Source organism: Pongo pygmaeus, chromosome 2 (genome assembly GCF_028885625.2).
Source record: "Pongo pygmaeus isolate AG05252 chromosome 2, NHGRI_mPonPyg2-v2.0_pri, whole genome shotgun sequence".
In the NCBI taxonomy this organism is placed as follows: domain Eukaryota; kingdom Metazoa; phylum Chordata; class Mammalia; order Primates; family Hominidae; genus Pongo; species Pongo pygmaeus.
The window spans coordinates 100,733,988-100,750,585 of record NC_085930.1 but is presented as its reverse complement, the minus strand read 5'-3'; the positions used below and the strand labels follow the sequence as shown (position 1 = coordinate 100,750,585).

The window sequence follows — 16,598 nt, the reverse complement described above, 5'->3', positions numbered from 1 at the left end:
TGCTGAGATTACAGGCATGAGCCACCTCGCCCGACTGAAACCCTGTTTCAACAAAAAATAAAAATAATCAGCTGGGTGTGGTGCCACATTCCTGTGGTTCCAGTTACTCAGAAGGCTGAGGTGGGAAGATCAGTTGAGTCCGGGAGGTCGAGGCTGCAGTGAGCCAAGATCGCACCACTGTACTCCAGCCTGTGCGACAGAGGGAGATCCTGTCTTAAAAAAAAAAAAAAAGAATTTTGAAAGTAAAGCCTGGCCGGGCCCAGTGGCTCACTCCTGTAATCCCAGCACTTTGGGAGGCTGAGGCGGGCAGATCACCTGAGGTCAGGAGATCGAGACCAGCGTGGCCAATGTGATGAAACCCTGTCTTTACTAAAAATACAAAAATTAGCTGGGCATGGTGGTGTGCACCTGTAATCCCAGCTACTCGGGAGGCTGAGGCAGGAGAATCGCTTGAACCCAGGAGGTGGAGGTTGCAGTGAGCCAAGATCCTGCCATTGCACTCTAGCACTCAAGACCAAAACTCCATCTCAAAAAAAAAAAAAAAGTAAAGCCTAATGAAGTTTAGAAATCCATTTTTAACTGTTGCTTCTTGCCACATGTCACCGTGTCACTGGTGCTGCCCTGTGCCAGCCCGAAGATGAAATGAGCCATCCGGGGATCCTCACAGTTCACATAGGCTAAGCGCAGTTCTACACAGAGGGACATGGTCTGGAGCCCCATCAGTAGTTTACACCACCCAGAGCTGGGAACCCCCCCCCTTGCAAGGCAAAAAGCTTCCGCTGCCAAATTTTGATTCCTCAAAATGTGTTAGGTTGATGCAAAAGTCATTGCGGTTTTTGTCATTAATATTTGCCTGCACCTTGTCTAATGTTTAATCCATGTTTATCCAGCACTGTATTGATTACTGGTCTGACTGAGGTGACAGGGCAGCGGGAGTCTTAGAGCATGGACGGTGGCATGGGGCCTCGGGGGCTGCTGTCGTGCATGTACCTGGTATCTCTCCTTGTCCTGCAGGCCATGCCTGCCCTGGGCTCGGCTACAGGCAGGTCCAAGAGCAGCGAGGTATGTGGCTAAGCCCACAGGGCAGAAATAGGCAGCTGAAACTAGATAAGGCCCCGGGCGGGACACAAGACCCCCACTCCAGGGGCCAGGGTCACCTCCACCACTTCCAAGTGGAGAGGTGACCTCCCAGCAGCACCAAGGAGGTAAAGCTAAGGGGCACAGGACACAGCTGTGTTCCACTGCCATCCCTGAACTGGCAGGCTGGTGGTCCTCTGAGTTTCCCTCTCACACTTGACCCTGATTTTGTTTTGCAGAAGCGACAGGCTGTGGACACCGTGAGTAAGAGTCCTGGCAAAGGGGTCTGTGACAGAGCCCTTTTTACAGGCTTGCTTTCCCCAACCCGTCAGGGGTGGACCCCTCTATCAGGGCCATAGGCAGGGGGTACTCTCCAGGGTCCTAGAAATGGGGACTTGTTCTCATCTCACCTCATGCCCCACAGCACAGTCTTAGCCAGAGAGTAGGGGTCTTCCTGGGAGGTCTGGTCTGTTCTTCTGGCATCTGGGCACCATGCACTGGAGCTGAGTGCCAAGCCCCCGTACCACAGGAAGTCCCTCGCTGACAGAGGCCCTGTCTCAGGCCACAGCTCCTTCATGTCTCACTTTAGGCTGTCGATGGCGTGTTCATCCGGAGTTTGAAAGTCAACTGCAAAGTCACCTCTCGCTTCGCCCACTATGTTGTCACCAGCCAAGTGGTCAACACCGCCAATGAGGCCAGGGAAGTAGCCTTCAACGTGGAAATCCCCAAGACAGCATTCATCAGTGACTTTGCCATGTGCGTGCCTGCCCAACTCCCATGCCCTCTCCCAGGGATGCTGCTTACTAGTCTTGGCTTAAGAACAAGGATCAGAGTGGCCAGATAACACAGAGCATCTCCTCATTCTAGAAGGGCCACAGACCAGCCCTGGCTTTGAGGGGAGGAAGAAGCCCTTCAGGTCTGTGCTTGGCTCCCATCTTGGAGGCAAACTGGGGCCCATGACAGCATGTTTCAGGCTAGAACCCAAGGAGCCAAGGCCAGAGTTTGAGGCTTCTTGCTGGCCTCTGACCTGGGCTGCTCACCTCATTGCCCATGGACCCCTGAGTTCCACCATGGGCAGTGGAAGGCTGGTCAGGAGATGTCCTTATCCAAGGGCTCACATGGACAGGCCCTCTCAGGACCTGTGTGGTCAGGAGGCTCATCTTTCCTGAGGGTGTCCTTCCCTCCCTGCAGTACGGCAGATGGAAACGCATTTATCGGAGACATAAAGGACAAGGTGACTGCATGGAAGCAGTACCGGAAAGCAGCTATCTCAGGAGAGAATGCTGGCCTTGTCAGGTGAGTTCTGGGCCCTGCTGGTCTCATCTCTAGGGCTGCCCTCCCCAGCCAGGACAGATCTGATGGCTGCAAGGTGGCTCTAGTGGAGAACAGCCCAGGATGATGGAAGGGTAAGCAAACTGCCCAAACCCAGATGCCAGCACAGTGCACTGAATAGGCTGCTGTGCAGTTGCCCTTTTCCCAGATCTGCCACTGGGAGAAGTGGGCCCCCCCATCTTGGGCCCTGACCCTGACCAGCCAGCTGACACATCTGTGAGGTCCAAGGAAACCTGGGAGCAACACTCATCTAAGAGAAATAAATTCTGAGGGCCACATGTTAGGTAACAAGGACCCACATGTCATTTACCCTCTGTCTGTCTGCTGTTGCCTCTGGTGGCACATCCAGGGCCTCGGGGAGAACTATGGAGCAATTCACCATCCACCTCACCGTCAATCCCCAGAGCAAGGTCACGTTTCAGCTGACTTACGAGGAAGTGCTGAAGAGAAACCATATGCAGTATGAAATTGCCATCAAAGTCAAGCCCAAGCAGCTGGTGCATCATTTTGAGGTAGATCACAGGTCCCGGGGCAGGGCTCCTGTCCCTCTCTCCGTCACCATGGCTCCCAACACTGGTTGAGCACCCACCATGCGTCACCCAGGCCTGAGAACACAGGGATGGGGACTAACCCCTCAGGGTGAGCTCTGATGCACTCTTCTTGGGCAGGGAACTCCCTGAACTCTCTAACTTCCTTTTTATCTCTGAGCTTCAGTTTGCTTATCTGCTAAATGGGGGGTTTCTGTGGGTCCCAGGACCACCACAGGGATCACAAGAAGTACTGAATGTCCAGGTAATTTTGTAAACTAGAAAGTCCCGCGCAGCCTGAGGGCCTGGAATTATTGCTGGCACCTAAGTGGTGGCTGAGTTGAGGGATGCAGGCATGTACACCTTCATTTGGTCAGTATTTTTGGAGTGCCTACTGAGTGCCAGGCCCTGTGATCAGGGCTGGGTGGGTGCTGCACACAGTAGGTGGCCAGGACACATGCTGGCTCTTGGCTGAGACTTGGTGAGTGGGAGCCTTGGTAGAGAATTTGCTTCAGTGTGGTGTGAGCCTGTAATCCCAGCTACGTGGGAGGCTGAGGCAGGAGGACGGCTTGAGCCCAGGAGTTTGAGGCCAGCCTGGGCAACAAAGCAAGATCCCATCTTTTTTAAAAAAAATAATTTGCTTCAATGATGCAGATCGATGTGGACATCTTCGAGCCCCAGGGGATCAGCAAGCTGGATGCCCAGGCCTCTTTCCTGCCCAAGGAACTGGCAGCCCAAACTATCAAGAAGTCCTTCTCAGGAAAAAAGGTACATGGGATAGCAAGGGGGTGGTGGTGGGCCCTTTGGGAACTTCTCAGCCTTCCCATCCCTTATGGAATGTCCAGCCTTAGCCCAGAAACCAGGCAGGGGCTGTGGTCTGCCCTCAGGATGAGAGAAGCTGGTGTCACGTGATTGGTGCCTAGGAGAACTCAGCAATCCTGGTTCTCAGAGCAATTTAGCAAAAGCCTGCATGCTGAGGTGGGGAAGGAGCCAGCTCCAGCTCCACCACACACAGGCTGCATGGTCCAGGGTGAGTTGCTGGCTTGCTTGAGCCTCAGTGCCCTCTTTGCCTCCCTCACGCCCATGGGAGAGCATTCAGGGAAATATCCAGCACATAAGTAAACCTCATATGCTGGTGTGGTTAGGACTCCAAGCTTCAGGTTTCTTGGAAACATAAGTTTGGAAAGACCTTTGGCCTACCCAACGACTTGTCGCTTGCCACTATTTGCAGGAATCCCAGAAGCCCCTGGCTCACCCCCACCCCAGGTTCCTGGAGGAGTGTGGTGTATGGATGGGCAATGCCCTGCTTCCTGACTTGCCCCCAACCCGAGCCGGGAACAAATCCTTTAGTTCCCACTTACGTAGAGCCTGCACCACAATTCATTTAAAAGAAGTACTTCTTACAGTTTAGAGGGGTTTCCTTTTAAACTAAATATGACACCTCAAGAGTGTTAGCAAACATACTTGCTTTCTGTGGGGGAACAAAGGGATGGGTCTTGTCTTCCCAATAATTTTTCAAGGTTCTATTTTATCTTCCATCCTTTCTCTCCTCTTCCTCCTCCTCCTTCTCCTCTTCTTCTTCTTCTTCTTTCTTCTTTTCTGCTGCTTCTTCTTCCTTTTGCTTCTGCTTCTTTTTGATGAGCTTATCTTACCTTTATAACAAACAAAAATTTCTTTATAGAAAAATGTATGAAGTCCAGGAATATAGAAAGTATTGAATAAAAACCATCACTAGCTTCCCCAAGTACATCACCAACTCCAACCAGACCTCAGCTTCCATTCTGGACCCTTCCTTCCAGTCTCTGTTCTTTGTCAACCTGGGCAGCTTTTATTTCCCACCACAGTATTGTAGTGCTGCTTTTTCACTCAACAGTTTGAGTTGACAGATGTATCACATTGCTATTATTTTGTTATTATTTATATACCCAAAGTGATGATGTTCATTGTAGAAAATCCCAATGATTCAGAAGCGTATAAGCAAGGGAATGGGTCATCTCTCCCACCACCCACAGGTGTGTGCTCTCAGCAGCTAGGTGAGTGAGTGGCCCACCGAACTCGTTTCTCTGTTTGTGCAAACACACACACACACACACACACACACACGCATGCCTTCTTATGTTGTCTTTGCAAACATCCTGTTTGTGGTTACACAAACCAGTAATGGCTCACACTCTCGATGGTTCCAGGGTCATGTGCTGTTCCGTCCCACTGTGAGCCAGCAGCAGTCCTGCCCCACATGCTCTACATCCTTACTGAACGGGCATTTCAAGGTGACCTACGATGTCAGTCGAGACAAGATCTGCGACCTCCTGGTGAGCCCTGAGCTTCTGGCTCAGCACCCAGAGGATGGGCAACGGGTGCTGTGAGAGTGGCCTCACTCATTCTCCTCTATTTCAGGTGGCCAATAACCACTTTGCCCACTTCTTCGCCCCCCAAAACCTGACAAACATGAACAAGAACGTGGTTTTTGTGATTGACATCAGTGGCTCCATGAGAGGCCAGAAAGTGAAGCAGGTAGGCTGCAGCTTGAAATAGCTCACACAGCAGAAGCTTCCACAGCCCCATCACTCACCACATGCCAGTTTTGCTGCCAGAGTCTGGTTTGGGATTTATCCTCCTGGTCAGAGGCAGGGTGATTTCACAGGAAATCCCAGTGGTTAGTATCTCTGGAATCAGCATCGCTTCCTCACTGTGCAGTCGTGAGGAAGTGCATTCACCTCTCCTCAATGGCAAAAAATAGGAATGACAATGGTGTCTGCAGGGTCATGGAGTTACCTCCTGGGGGAAGTGCTTAGAAGAGGAAACTTGTGCACTACAAGTGCCGGGGGTAATTACGGTGGTCCGTGGGGAGGCATCTTATAGCAGGGAATAGCTCTCCGCCCACAGGGTTTGGAGTGCCCTGTCCATGGTGCAGTGTAGACATGGCTGGACAAGGAGTATTCTAGAAGCACAGCTCCTGGGGTCCTTTCTCTTAATCTTGCCCCTCCCGAACTCCTGATTATTTCTTTTCCCCATGGTGGGTTCCTTTGCCTTCTCCACCCCAAGGCCCGGCAGTATGCTCCTGTCTCAGGGCCACCTGGTTGTCCTATCTCCTCCTGCTTGCCCACCCTGTGGATCTCTGAAACGGGTATCTGGAGTTGGAAGGTGCTGTCCTGGGGCCACCCTGGGGCCCTGTCTGTCTACTGACTGTTCTGTCCTTGCAGACCAAGGAGGCACTCCTTAAAATTCTGGGGGACATGCAGCCAGGGGACTACTTTGACCTGGTTCTTTTTGGGACTCGAGTACAATCGTGGAAGGGCTCGCTGGTGCAAGCATCTGAGGCCAACCTACAAGCGGCTCAAGACTTTGTGCGGGGCTTTTCCCTGGATGAGGGTAAGGGTGGGGGTCTCAGGCAACCTTGATGTCACCTCTGTCCCCTCAGAATGAGGGCATACACTGGTCTGCTTCCTCTTCTTTGCAGCCACAAACCTGAACGGAGGTTTGCTCCAGGGAATTGAGATCTTGAACCAAGTTCAGGAAAGCCTCCCAGAACTCAGCAACCATGCCTCTATTCTCATCATGTTGACAGATGGCGATCCCACAGAGGGTAAGCACCTTGGGGGCTGCCTTGGGAGGTGGTGATCTCCTTGTCACCCGAGACATGCAAGCTGAAGTTGGAAACCCAACCATTGGAGATGCCATCAGGGGGCAGAAAAGCTCAGGGCAAAGTCAAGCACTGGTCTAAAAACACAGTTCAGACCACAAAGTCTGCGGGAGCTCCATGGTGTACCTCTGTCCTGTGAGTTGAGAAATTGGAGATGTTTCTAAATGACACAGATCTGTACGAGTCCCTGGAAGATGGGCAGTATTCCATGCTTCTGTTTACAGTTTAATGAACTATTTATTTATCACCTACTGTATGCTAAGCAAGGGGCTAGGGACTGAAATACCAAGGGAACAAGACATATCTCTGCCCTCAAAGAGCCCAGGACCTACTGGGGGAAGCAGATCTGGGAGTAGATACCTAGGGCCCTGAAAGAACAGGGTGCTTGGGGCTGTGGAACCATAGACAAAGGACACCTGACCCAGGGGGATGTCCGGGAAGGCCTCCTGAGGAGGTGACTCCTGAGCTCAGTCTAGAAAAAGGAGAGAGTGGCAGGAAGGGATCCCAGGCAGAGAGGCAGCTTAAGTCATAAAAAGGGTGTGTGCACTGGCAGGGCCTGCCCGGGACCTGTGGGCATGTGCAGAATGGGGTGAAACAAGGGTGGGAAGGTCAGCAGGGTCTCGCAGTCCATGGCAAAGGAGCCATGGCAGAGTTTTGAGCAGAATCAGACCTGCTGGTGATGGACCCACCTAGATGGGCGGGGTCTGTGAGGAGCTGTTGGTAGCTGCTGCAGTCTCCCAGGAGAGCCAGGAGGACACGATGCCTCAGGATGCCCAGGAGCCTGGAGATGCTCTGAGATGGAAGGCTTGAGCCCCAGGGAGTGTTCCCCAGAGCCCCCTCATGCCCCACATGCCTGTGGGCCAGCATCCCGTCACTACCCAGGTGTGTGGCTGCAGGGGTGACGGACCGTTCCCAAATCCTCAAGAATGTCCGCAACGCCATCCGGGGCAGGTTCCCGCTCTACAACCTGGGTTTCGGCCACAATGTGGACTTTAACTTTCTGGAGGTCATGTCCATGGAGAACAACGGACGGGCCCAGAGAATCTACGAGGACCGTGACGCCACCCAGCAGCTGCAGGTCTCCCCTCACAACCCCCTGTACCTCCAATGGCATGCCATAGGGAGCCCAGCCTTGGTGGCCGTTTGCCCATCAGCCTAGAGGAGCAGATAAAGCTCTGGCATAGAGTTCAAATCAGCTGCATGGGCCAGGCATGGTGGCTCAAGCCTGTAATCCCAGCACTTTGGGAGGCCAAGGTGGGTGGATCGGGAGTTTGAGACCAGCCTGGCCAACATGGTGAAACCCCGTCTCTACTAAAGATACAAAAATTAGCCGGGTGTGGTGGTGGGTGTCCGTAATCTCAGCTACCTGGGAGGCTGAGGCAGGAGAATCGCTTGAGCCCAGGAGGTGGAGGTTGCAATGAGCTGAGAGTGTGCCACTGCACTCCAGCCTGGGCAACACGGTGAGACTCCGTCTCAAAAAAAAAAAAAAAAAAAAAAAATCAGCAGCATGACCTCGAGCCAGCTACTTGACCTCTCGGACCCTCAGATTCCTTCTCTAACTTGGGAATTCCCAACACTCCATTTTGTGGGCAGGCTTCCCATTAGGGGCCCAGGGTACTCAGCTCTAAGGCTGCAACCTCTATCCCTGCAGGGTTTCTACAGCCAGGTAGCCAAACCCCTGCTGGTGGATGTGGATTTGCAGTACCCCCAGGATGCTGTCTTGGCCCTGACCCAGAACCGCCATAAACAGTACTACGAAGGCTCAGAGATTGTGGTGGCCGGGCGCATTGCTGACAACAAACAGAGCAGCTTCAAGGCTGATGTGCAGGCCCATGGGGTAAATGGTGGGCCATGGAGGGTGGAGAGGCCAGGCAGCACCCTAGAGGCTCCAAACCCACACTGTTCCCCATTCCTGCCAACCCCCAGAGGCCTCTCTTTCCCCAGAGTAGTACCCTCATCCCCACCATGCCACATACACCCCAGGCCTGAACATCCCTCCACACAGGCATCCTGGGGGCTGGATTGGCTGGAATGGGGCCAATATGGCCTTGATCAGTTGCAGTCCCTTGGCCCCCAGTGACCAATTGTTATTTTTCGCATCATTCATCCTAAGGTGCAAGAGAGCAAGAGACCAACCTCTCCCTTCTCATTTGATAACCATTTCCTGAACACCTACTGTGTGCCAGGCTTTGTGCCATGGTGTAGTGCATGCGTGTATGTGCACCTGTGTGTGGTGGGGACAGGCATGTGAGACCTGGACCCTGCCCTCCAGGACGCAGACAATGCCCTAAGTGTGGTCGAAGATTCAGAACTCAGGCTTTGAGTAAGGAGAGTTGAGCTGGACCTTGGGTCCATCCTGACCAGCTGGGCATCCTTGGGCAAGGGGTCCAGTTCTCTAGGCCTCAGTTTCCTTTTCTGTGCCATACTGCACCAAAGCATTGTGTGGAGTAAATGGAATAATCCATATAATACCCATAGGCAGCTGGTGCATAGGATGCCTTTGGGAAGTGGTGCCCCGGTTAATGTAGCTGGATGGAGGAGGCACATTTGTGTGCCGTGGCAAGTTGAATGGTGCAGCCCACCTAGAACTTGGTGGGCATTTGGAGTGGGTCATAGTGGAAACAGCTGGGTGCTTATTGGCCTCCCCCAGAGAAACTCCACAAGGCAGGGCCTGGTTCTCCCATTCCATGGGATCCCTAGGGTCCAGGCCAAGCCTGGCTCGCAGAGGGTGCTTGGCAAGAATCAACGAATAGGATGAGGCGAACAGGCTCAGGGAAGCAGGTGATGCTGAGGACGAAGCTGCAGATACCAGATGAAACGGGCCCCTCAGAGCCCCGAGCACCAGCCAGGGGCCGTGCTCATCATGGTGCACCACCCCTCTCTGTACCTCAACTCTCAGGAGGGACAAGAGTTCAGTACAACCTGCCTAGTGGATGAGGAGGAGATGAAGAAACTGCTCCGAGAGCGTGGCCACATGCTGGAGAACCACGTAGAGCGCCTCTGGGCCTACCTCACCATCCAGGAGCTGCTGGCCAAGCGGTAGGATGCCTGCAGCTGCCCTGGGTGGGCACTGCCCACCCCAGAGTCCCCCCACGCCTTGGAGGTGAGCAGAGGAGGGGTGGTTCTGGGGCAAGTAGGTCAGATTTACTTTCTTCTTCTGCTTTGCTCACTGAGTTAATATCAACCAGTCAGTCAACAGTCCGGGCAGGCCCAACAGGGCACAAAGCAGCCTGCTATTTACCCACACTCAGCACACAGAGGCTCAGCGAGGTTAGACCTCTTGACCCGGATCTCACAGCTGTTAACATCTCTGCGTATCTCTGAGGCATGCCCCTCAACCCCACCAAATCTCCAAGTGATCTCTGTAAGAGATCATTAAACCTGGAGGCCCCTGAGGACGTAGCCACTGCACAGGACACCATGGGGGCTTGATACTTATGTGTCGAATGAATGAATGAATGAATGAATGAATGAGTGAATGGATAGGTGAAAGGATGAGGGCCATGCAAGTCGGGGCTTGGAGCCAGCCTCTGTCTTGAATGCAGGATGAAGGTGGACGGGGAGGAGAGGGCCAACCTGTCATCCCAGGCCCTGCGGATGTCGCTGGACTATGGGTTTGTGACCCCGCTGACCTCCATGAGCATCAGGGGCATGGCAGACCAGGACGGCTTGAAGCCCACCATCGACAAGCCCTCAGAGGGTATAGGCTGCAGGGGTCTACAGAGAGGGGAGGCCATGGGCCAAAAACCTCTGCGGCTTTAATTATTTTCTCTTTCCCTCCCTTCCAGATTCTCCGCCTTTGGGTGAGTTTTAAATTGCATTAGTTTCAGTTCTGGGCTTCGGTAGCTGGGCAGGTGGCAGGTGCTCCGGCCCCAGGCTCGCAGCTCCCCATCCCCCTTCTTCCCTGACTCCACTCCTTCCCGTTCTTCCGTCCCCTGAGCCGCCCTTCTCCACATCACCATGAACTCCCTGCTGCGCTTTGTGAGCTTTTGTGCAGGCTGAACCCCCAGCAGCCTCCACTGGTCCCCTCTTGGTGTGAGCATATGTCTGTGAGGAGGCAGGACCCCAGAGGAGGGCTGAGACCCCCAGAGGGAGGGTTGGGCCCAGGCCTATTGTGGACAGAGCTGCATGCCTTTCGTGTGGGGCACCATGGGTGACACTGTCTTCTATAATATGTCCTTGTCTTCTACAGAGATGCTGGGACCCAGAAGGAGTAAGTGGCAGCCATCCTGGCCATTCACATCTCTGCCCTTCCTTGATTATCACCCCGTTGGCTTTCTTCCTCCGTTCTAGCTGTCTTCACTGCTTGTCACTGGGACTCTTTAGAACAGACCCCTGAACAGCCTGGCCTCCCCAGCCTGAGGTCCCTGAGGGAGGAGACAGAGAGGGGGCCAGCTAAACATGCCAGGCCAAGCTTCTGTCCCCGTGTCCCGAGAGCCAATCAAGGGCATGTGATGTTGAGTGGACATCCCTGCTTGGTGGCCTCAGGCCAGCCCCACCAGTGAGGAAAGAGTCATCAGAGGGATCAGCAGCTCCAGGGAAGGCCTGGCTGCCCCGCTTCTAAATGCCACTCCCCCTCCCATCAGCGTTCATGCTGTCAGCCTTGCAGCCTTCTCCTACCCATTCCAGCTCCAATACCCAGCGGCTGCCAGACCGAGTGACCGGCGGTGAGTCCTTGGAAGGGTCTGAGGGACACCTCTGTTTGGGACCCACCCTGCCTGGCTGTCTCTCTCTCTCTCTCTCTGTCTCTCTCTGGGAACTGCCTAGCTGAACCCCAGCCCCTGGCCAGCCCCATCTGCCCGATGTCCAATCTAACGAATTCCATGCTGTGCCCCCAGTGGACACGGATCCTCACTTCATCATCCACGTGCCCCAGAAAGAGGACACCCTGTGCTTCAACATCAATGAGGAGCCTGGTGTTATCCTGAGCCTGGTACAGGACCCCAACACAGGTATGGCAGGCATCACGCCTCTGCCAGACACGGCCAGGGCTCCTCTGCCCTCAACATTCAGCCACGAACAGGACTATGGCCAAGGCCCTCACTGCCCTCTGCCTAGGCACCATCCACCTGGCTGGGCTCTGCCCGCTGCCTTCCCACCCCATCCTCCTGGCTGCACCTACACAGGGCCAGCTTCATCAGCATGTGACTGGGGTAGGCACACAGGGACTTTTTTTTTTTTTCTGAGACAGAGTCTTGCTCTGTTGCCCAGGCTGGAGTACAGTGGTGTTATCTCAGCTCACTGCAACCTCTGTCTCCCGGGTTCAAGTGATTCTCCTGCCTCAGCCTCCCAACTGGCTGGGACTACACGTGCATGCCACCATGACTGGCTTATTTTTGTATTTTTAGCAGAGATGGGGTTTCACCATGTTGGCCTGGCTGGTCTCAAACTCCTGACCTCAGGTGATCCGCCCACCTCGGCCTCCCAAAGTGCTGGGATTACAGGCGTGAGCCACCATGCCCAGCCAGTTTAATGCTCTTCCATTGCTGCCTTGAAACCCTTAACACTTTTTAAACAAGGGGCCCTTCCTTTTTATTTCATACTAGGTCCTGCAAATATGTCATGGTCCTGCCCCCACCTTCCCCATGAAGCATGGCTGAGCAGAGCATCTCTCTCCCAGCAGTGCCTTGGTGATGGGGAACAGCTCCCTCTCCTTCTCTCACCCCTGCTCCCTCCAGTCTCCCTCCCTCCCTGCCTGTCCAGTTAGTCCATCTGCAAGTGTTTGTTGTGCACCAGCGAGGGACTGGGAATGCAGTGGGAGCCAAGATAGTCCCTGCTTTCATGGAGTTTAGGGAAGGGGAATACAAACAGGTGAACACACTCTGAGATGATCATTTCAGAGCATGAGACGTGCTGGGTTGGCAGAGTGAGGGTGGGGACGGGGCTTTGTGGCTGTCCAGGTCAGCGGAGACCTCTGTGAAGAGGTCCCACAATGCATTTCCAGCACTGTGGGAGCCTGTCCCTGTGTGAGGGGCTGGGGCCACAGAGAAGGAGCAGGCTGGGTCCTGTCCTCGGGGTCCATGACCTCCGTTAGGACCCAGAACTGAGAGCTGAGTATGGGATATCTGGCATGGCAGGAGGGGTGGAGAGGAAGGGGAGGTGGTGCTGTGTGCAGGACCAGACCTGGAGACCCCGAGGCAGGAGACTCTCAAAGACGGAGTGGCACAGGCAGGGCGTAGGGGCCTCTTAGGAAGGAGGCATGATCCTGCTGAGCAAAGGCAGGCAGGCCCCTTCCCAACCCGGATGCCCTCTTGCCCCATTGCAGGCTTCTCAGTGAATGGGCAGCTCATTGGCAACAAGGCCAGGAGCCCTGGGCAGCATGATGGCACGTACCTCGGGCGGCTGGGAATCACAAACCCTGCCACGGACTTTCAGTTGGAAGTGACTCCTCAGCACATTACCCTGAACCCCGGCTCTGGTGGGCCTGTGTTTTCCTGGAGGGACCAAGCTGTGCTGCGGCAGGACGGGTAACCTGCCAGGGCCTGGGCAAGAAGCAGGGGGAGGTGTGGCCTGGGCCCAGGACTCTGCTGAGTCTGCAGGGCCCTCGTCCCTGAGCCGTGTCTGTGGGTGACGCCCATGTGGCCTGTGCAAACATGTCAGACTCCATGGCCCACCCAGCCCTCCATTTCCCTTGGTTCCTGGATATGTCCTCTTGGCCCGGCTGCGTGGCAACTGTGCTCCCACTGCACCTTAGCTCTGAATGCCACCCCTGTCTCTACCAAACAAAGCCAGCTCATCCTCCCAGGCCCAGCAAAGAGGCCACCTCTTCCCTTCAGCCCTCCTGCTCTCTTCCTCTGCTGAACTCCAGATTTCTCTGGGCTTCTCATTTGGCATGTCTTAGTCTGCATTGTCTCATGATTTTTCCTTCCTTTACTAATTCGTTCATTCATTCATTCATTCAACAAACTCTGCTGAGCACCAGAGCAATGCTGGGCAGCAGAGCTATAGGAAGAGGTGGGGAGCGTCTGCTGTGGAGCTCACAGGTGATGAGTGGGAGTCCCAGAACACGGACTCTGATATTGGACAGCCTGAAGTCCAAGTCCTGGCTCCACTGCTCACCCGCTGTGCCACCTTGGGCAAGTTACTTAACCTCTCTGAGCCTTGGACTTCACAGGCTCGGAGTGAGAACTGAATGATGCAGTTTGCATAGAGGGCTTAGCACAGGGCCTGGCACATTGCAAGGGCCCCACGCACAACAGCAACATGTGGGAAGGGGTACGGAACAGGTAACAGCCGGCCATCTGGGGATGAAAGCCATGGGGTAGGGGCGTGGTTATAAGGGTTGGGTCCCAGATGACAAGGGCAGCTGAATGGAGAGGGATGCAGTGCAGCCGCACCTGCCCTCTCGGCCACCTGGCTCTGCAGGGTGGTGGTGACCATCAACAAGAAGAGGAACCTGGTGGTGTCCGTGGATGACGGCGGCACCTTTGAGGTTGTTTTGCACCGAGTGTGGAAGGGGAGTTCGGTCCAGCAGGACTTCCTGGGCTTCTATGTGCTGGACAGTCATCGGATGTCAGCCCGGACGCATGGGCTGCTGGGTATGGCTGGCCAGGCTGGCAGGGCTGTGGGGCAGGGTGTTGAAGCCAGAGGACATGTGGGACCTGGGGCCACCGGTCAGCTCTATAGCTGGGCACCAGGACAGGCCCACCTCCAGTGTGGCCTCCAAGGAGCAGAGCTGTCTGAGGGGCTGTCTTGGTGAGGCTGTGAGCAAACACACAGTGAAACAAACGCTTAAGTGAGCCTGGGAGCAAGTGAGGGGCAGAGGTCTGATCGCAAAAAGAAAGGCCCAGAGGGTTCCCAGGGACCTTGTGAGTAGGGTGGGTCACTGACCACACTGCTCCTGTGTGGCCTTTCTATAGACACTGCTCTCTTTGGGCACCTGCCCCTCAAACCTCTCTCCCCAGACAGATCCCGTTTTAAAAGACAGGAGGTAGGACCACCTAGAAATGTATCTACTTCTCTATAGCAAGTGAACCAAAGGTAGCTTTTCGTGCTGGGACTGTTAGCAGAAACAGTCAAGCCCTGGAAAAAAAGCGGTCCAGCAATGCTCTAACCCCGCAGTGAGCACCTGCTGAGTGCAGGGCAGGAGCAAGTCCCCGAGACGGTAACCGCTGTCTCCGATGTGCCTTTCTAGGGCAATTTTTCCACCCCATCGGTTTTGAAGTGTCTGACATCCGCCCAGGTTCTGACCCCACAAAGCCAGATGCCACAATGGTGGTGAGGAACCGCCAGCTCACGGTCACCAGGTGGGCGGGCTGCTTGCCCAGCATGTCTGTCCTTGGCCACTTTGCAGTTCTTCCGGGTCTTCCTCCATGTGTCACATGGGTGGGGTGAGCTTCCTGGGGAGGTGCTGCCCTACTGGTCCGAAGGGTGACCCCAGCTGACTTGTCTCTGCACAGGGGTTTGCAAAAAGACTACAGCAAGGACCCGCGGCATGGGGCCAAGGTGTCCTGCTGGTTCATTCACAACAATGGGGCTGGACTCATCGATGGTGCCTACACTGACTATATCGTCTCCGACATCTTCTGAGCCCTCTGGCCAGCACGCGTGTCCTCCCCGGGGGCCAAGGCAGAGGAGGAGGACGACATCCTGACCTGCTGCTGAGGCTGCACCTCCTTGACTAAGCTGGTTCCTTGTGTCAAAGCACCTCATGCCTTCCATTAAAGAGAGGCCGTGTCTACCCCGAGCTGGCTGATTTTGGGGAGGGAGGATGGCAGGGAGGCAGCCCAAGATGCTGCCCCTCAGATGGACTTAGGGGTTACAGCAGACCCAGGGACAGAAGAAGCAGGTCAGAGGCTGGGAAGAAAGCTCACACCATTTCCCTGCCGAGGGTTTGTAACGTCTGACAGCCAGGCTGGTATTTTCCAAAGGCAGAGATGGTCCCTGCCCAGAAGCTGTGATTTCAGGGGGCCAGGAGTGGCACCCTACCATTTCCTCATGTGAATGCCTAGAATTACCCCATCAGGGTCCCCTCCCTTGGCTTGGCCTTGGGGCCCAGTCAAAACGCAACATCACGGGTGCAGGGAGGTGAGCCACACTTTAGAGAGCTCAGTGTGTGAATGCGCACGGGCCTCCACTCACTGCTTTCCAGAGGCTTTCTGCTTTTTCTTGCTAGTTTCTGTCCAGTTTCCACTACAAATGAGGCTCACAGGGGACCAGATAAAACAAGGACTGGTTTTGAGGGTCTGGATCAATAACACCAATGCTGAGCTCAAAGGCTGCCCCAGGCCCTATGAACACAGAGCCCCTAGCGGCAGGCTGTGGGGCAGCCAGCCCACCTTCCCAGGTATCCTGGGGTTCTCCAGGAAGAGCTGTGAGCTGCCAGCTGTCGGGGTCACCCTTGGCAATGCCCAATGGGGTCTTCATCTCCCTCTCCCATAGAATGGAAAGGGGGTGAACCCAAAGATCTCTTAGATTCCATCTAATTATAAAGTCTGCCTGACGACTCTGGTTCCTCCAAGTCCCCAGCCATCCCTTGAGGCCGCTTGAGCAGCTCCAGAATCCCTATTTCGAGTTGTCCCTCTCCCCAAACTCCAGGCACTTGAGGATGGGGCAGTGGTCCAGATGAGAGAGGACAGGAGAAGCTCTGCAGGAGGCTGCAGGTCCGTGAGGAGGAGCCATTGGGCAACAGCGCCAGCCACCCAGTGCCAGCAGCCACAGGACTAAAAACATCCCAGGAGCCAGGAAATGAGGCCATGGCAGCTCTGAGGGGTCTTCTCTCCACACCCAGGCGCCAGCACCTGCTGGGTTTGGCTTCCATCAGGCCCAAGCTTGGTGCCTGCTGCCAGTGAAGTTGGTGTAAGGGTTCAGGAGGCCTGAGGGAAACAGGCACCGCCCAGCCAGACACCAAGCACAGGCAGCATCTGCCGCTTGGCCATCATTTCACTGGCTTGGAAACTCTCTCTTTTCAATTTTTTTTTTTTTTTGAGACGGGGGTCTTGCCCTGTCACCGGGGCTGGAGCGCAGTGGCACGAACACAGCACTCACTGCAGCCTCGAACTCCTGGCCCAGGTGATCCT

At 54.8% G+C, this 16,598-nt stretch overlaps 1 protein-coding gene across 1 annotated transcript; it reads left to right on the top strand.

Moving 5' to 3' along the window:
- The first annotated feature begins 900 nt into the window (after positions 1-900).
- ITIH1 (inter-alpha-trypsin inhibitor heavy chain 1) lies at positions 901-15,262 on the top strand. The gene is made up of 22 exons (XM_054483895.2): positions 901-1,062; positions 1,317-1,337; positions 1,667-1,833; positions 2,269-2,373; positions 2,759-2,921; positions 3,591-3,704; positions 5,123-5,248; positions 5,334-5,450; positions 6,140-6,308; positions 6,397-6,522; positions 7,476-7,657; positions 8,231-8,416; positions 9,479-9,618; positions 10,125-10,279; positions 10,368-10,382; positions 10,772-10,792; positions 11,166-11,246; positions 11,418-11,531; positions 12,845-13,046; positions 13,945-14,117; positions 14,714-14,825; positions 14,979-15,262. The coding sequence occupies exons 1-22, from the start codon at positions 946-948 to the stop codon at positions 15,106-15,108; spliced, it is 2,736 nt and encodes a 911-aa protein (XP_054339870.1). The 5' UTR covers positions 901-945; the 3' UTR covers positions 15,109-15,262.
- Positions 15,263-16,598: the final 1,336 nt, after the last annotated feature.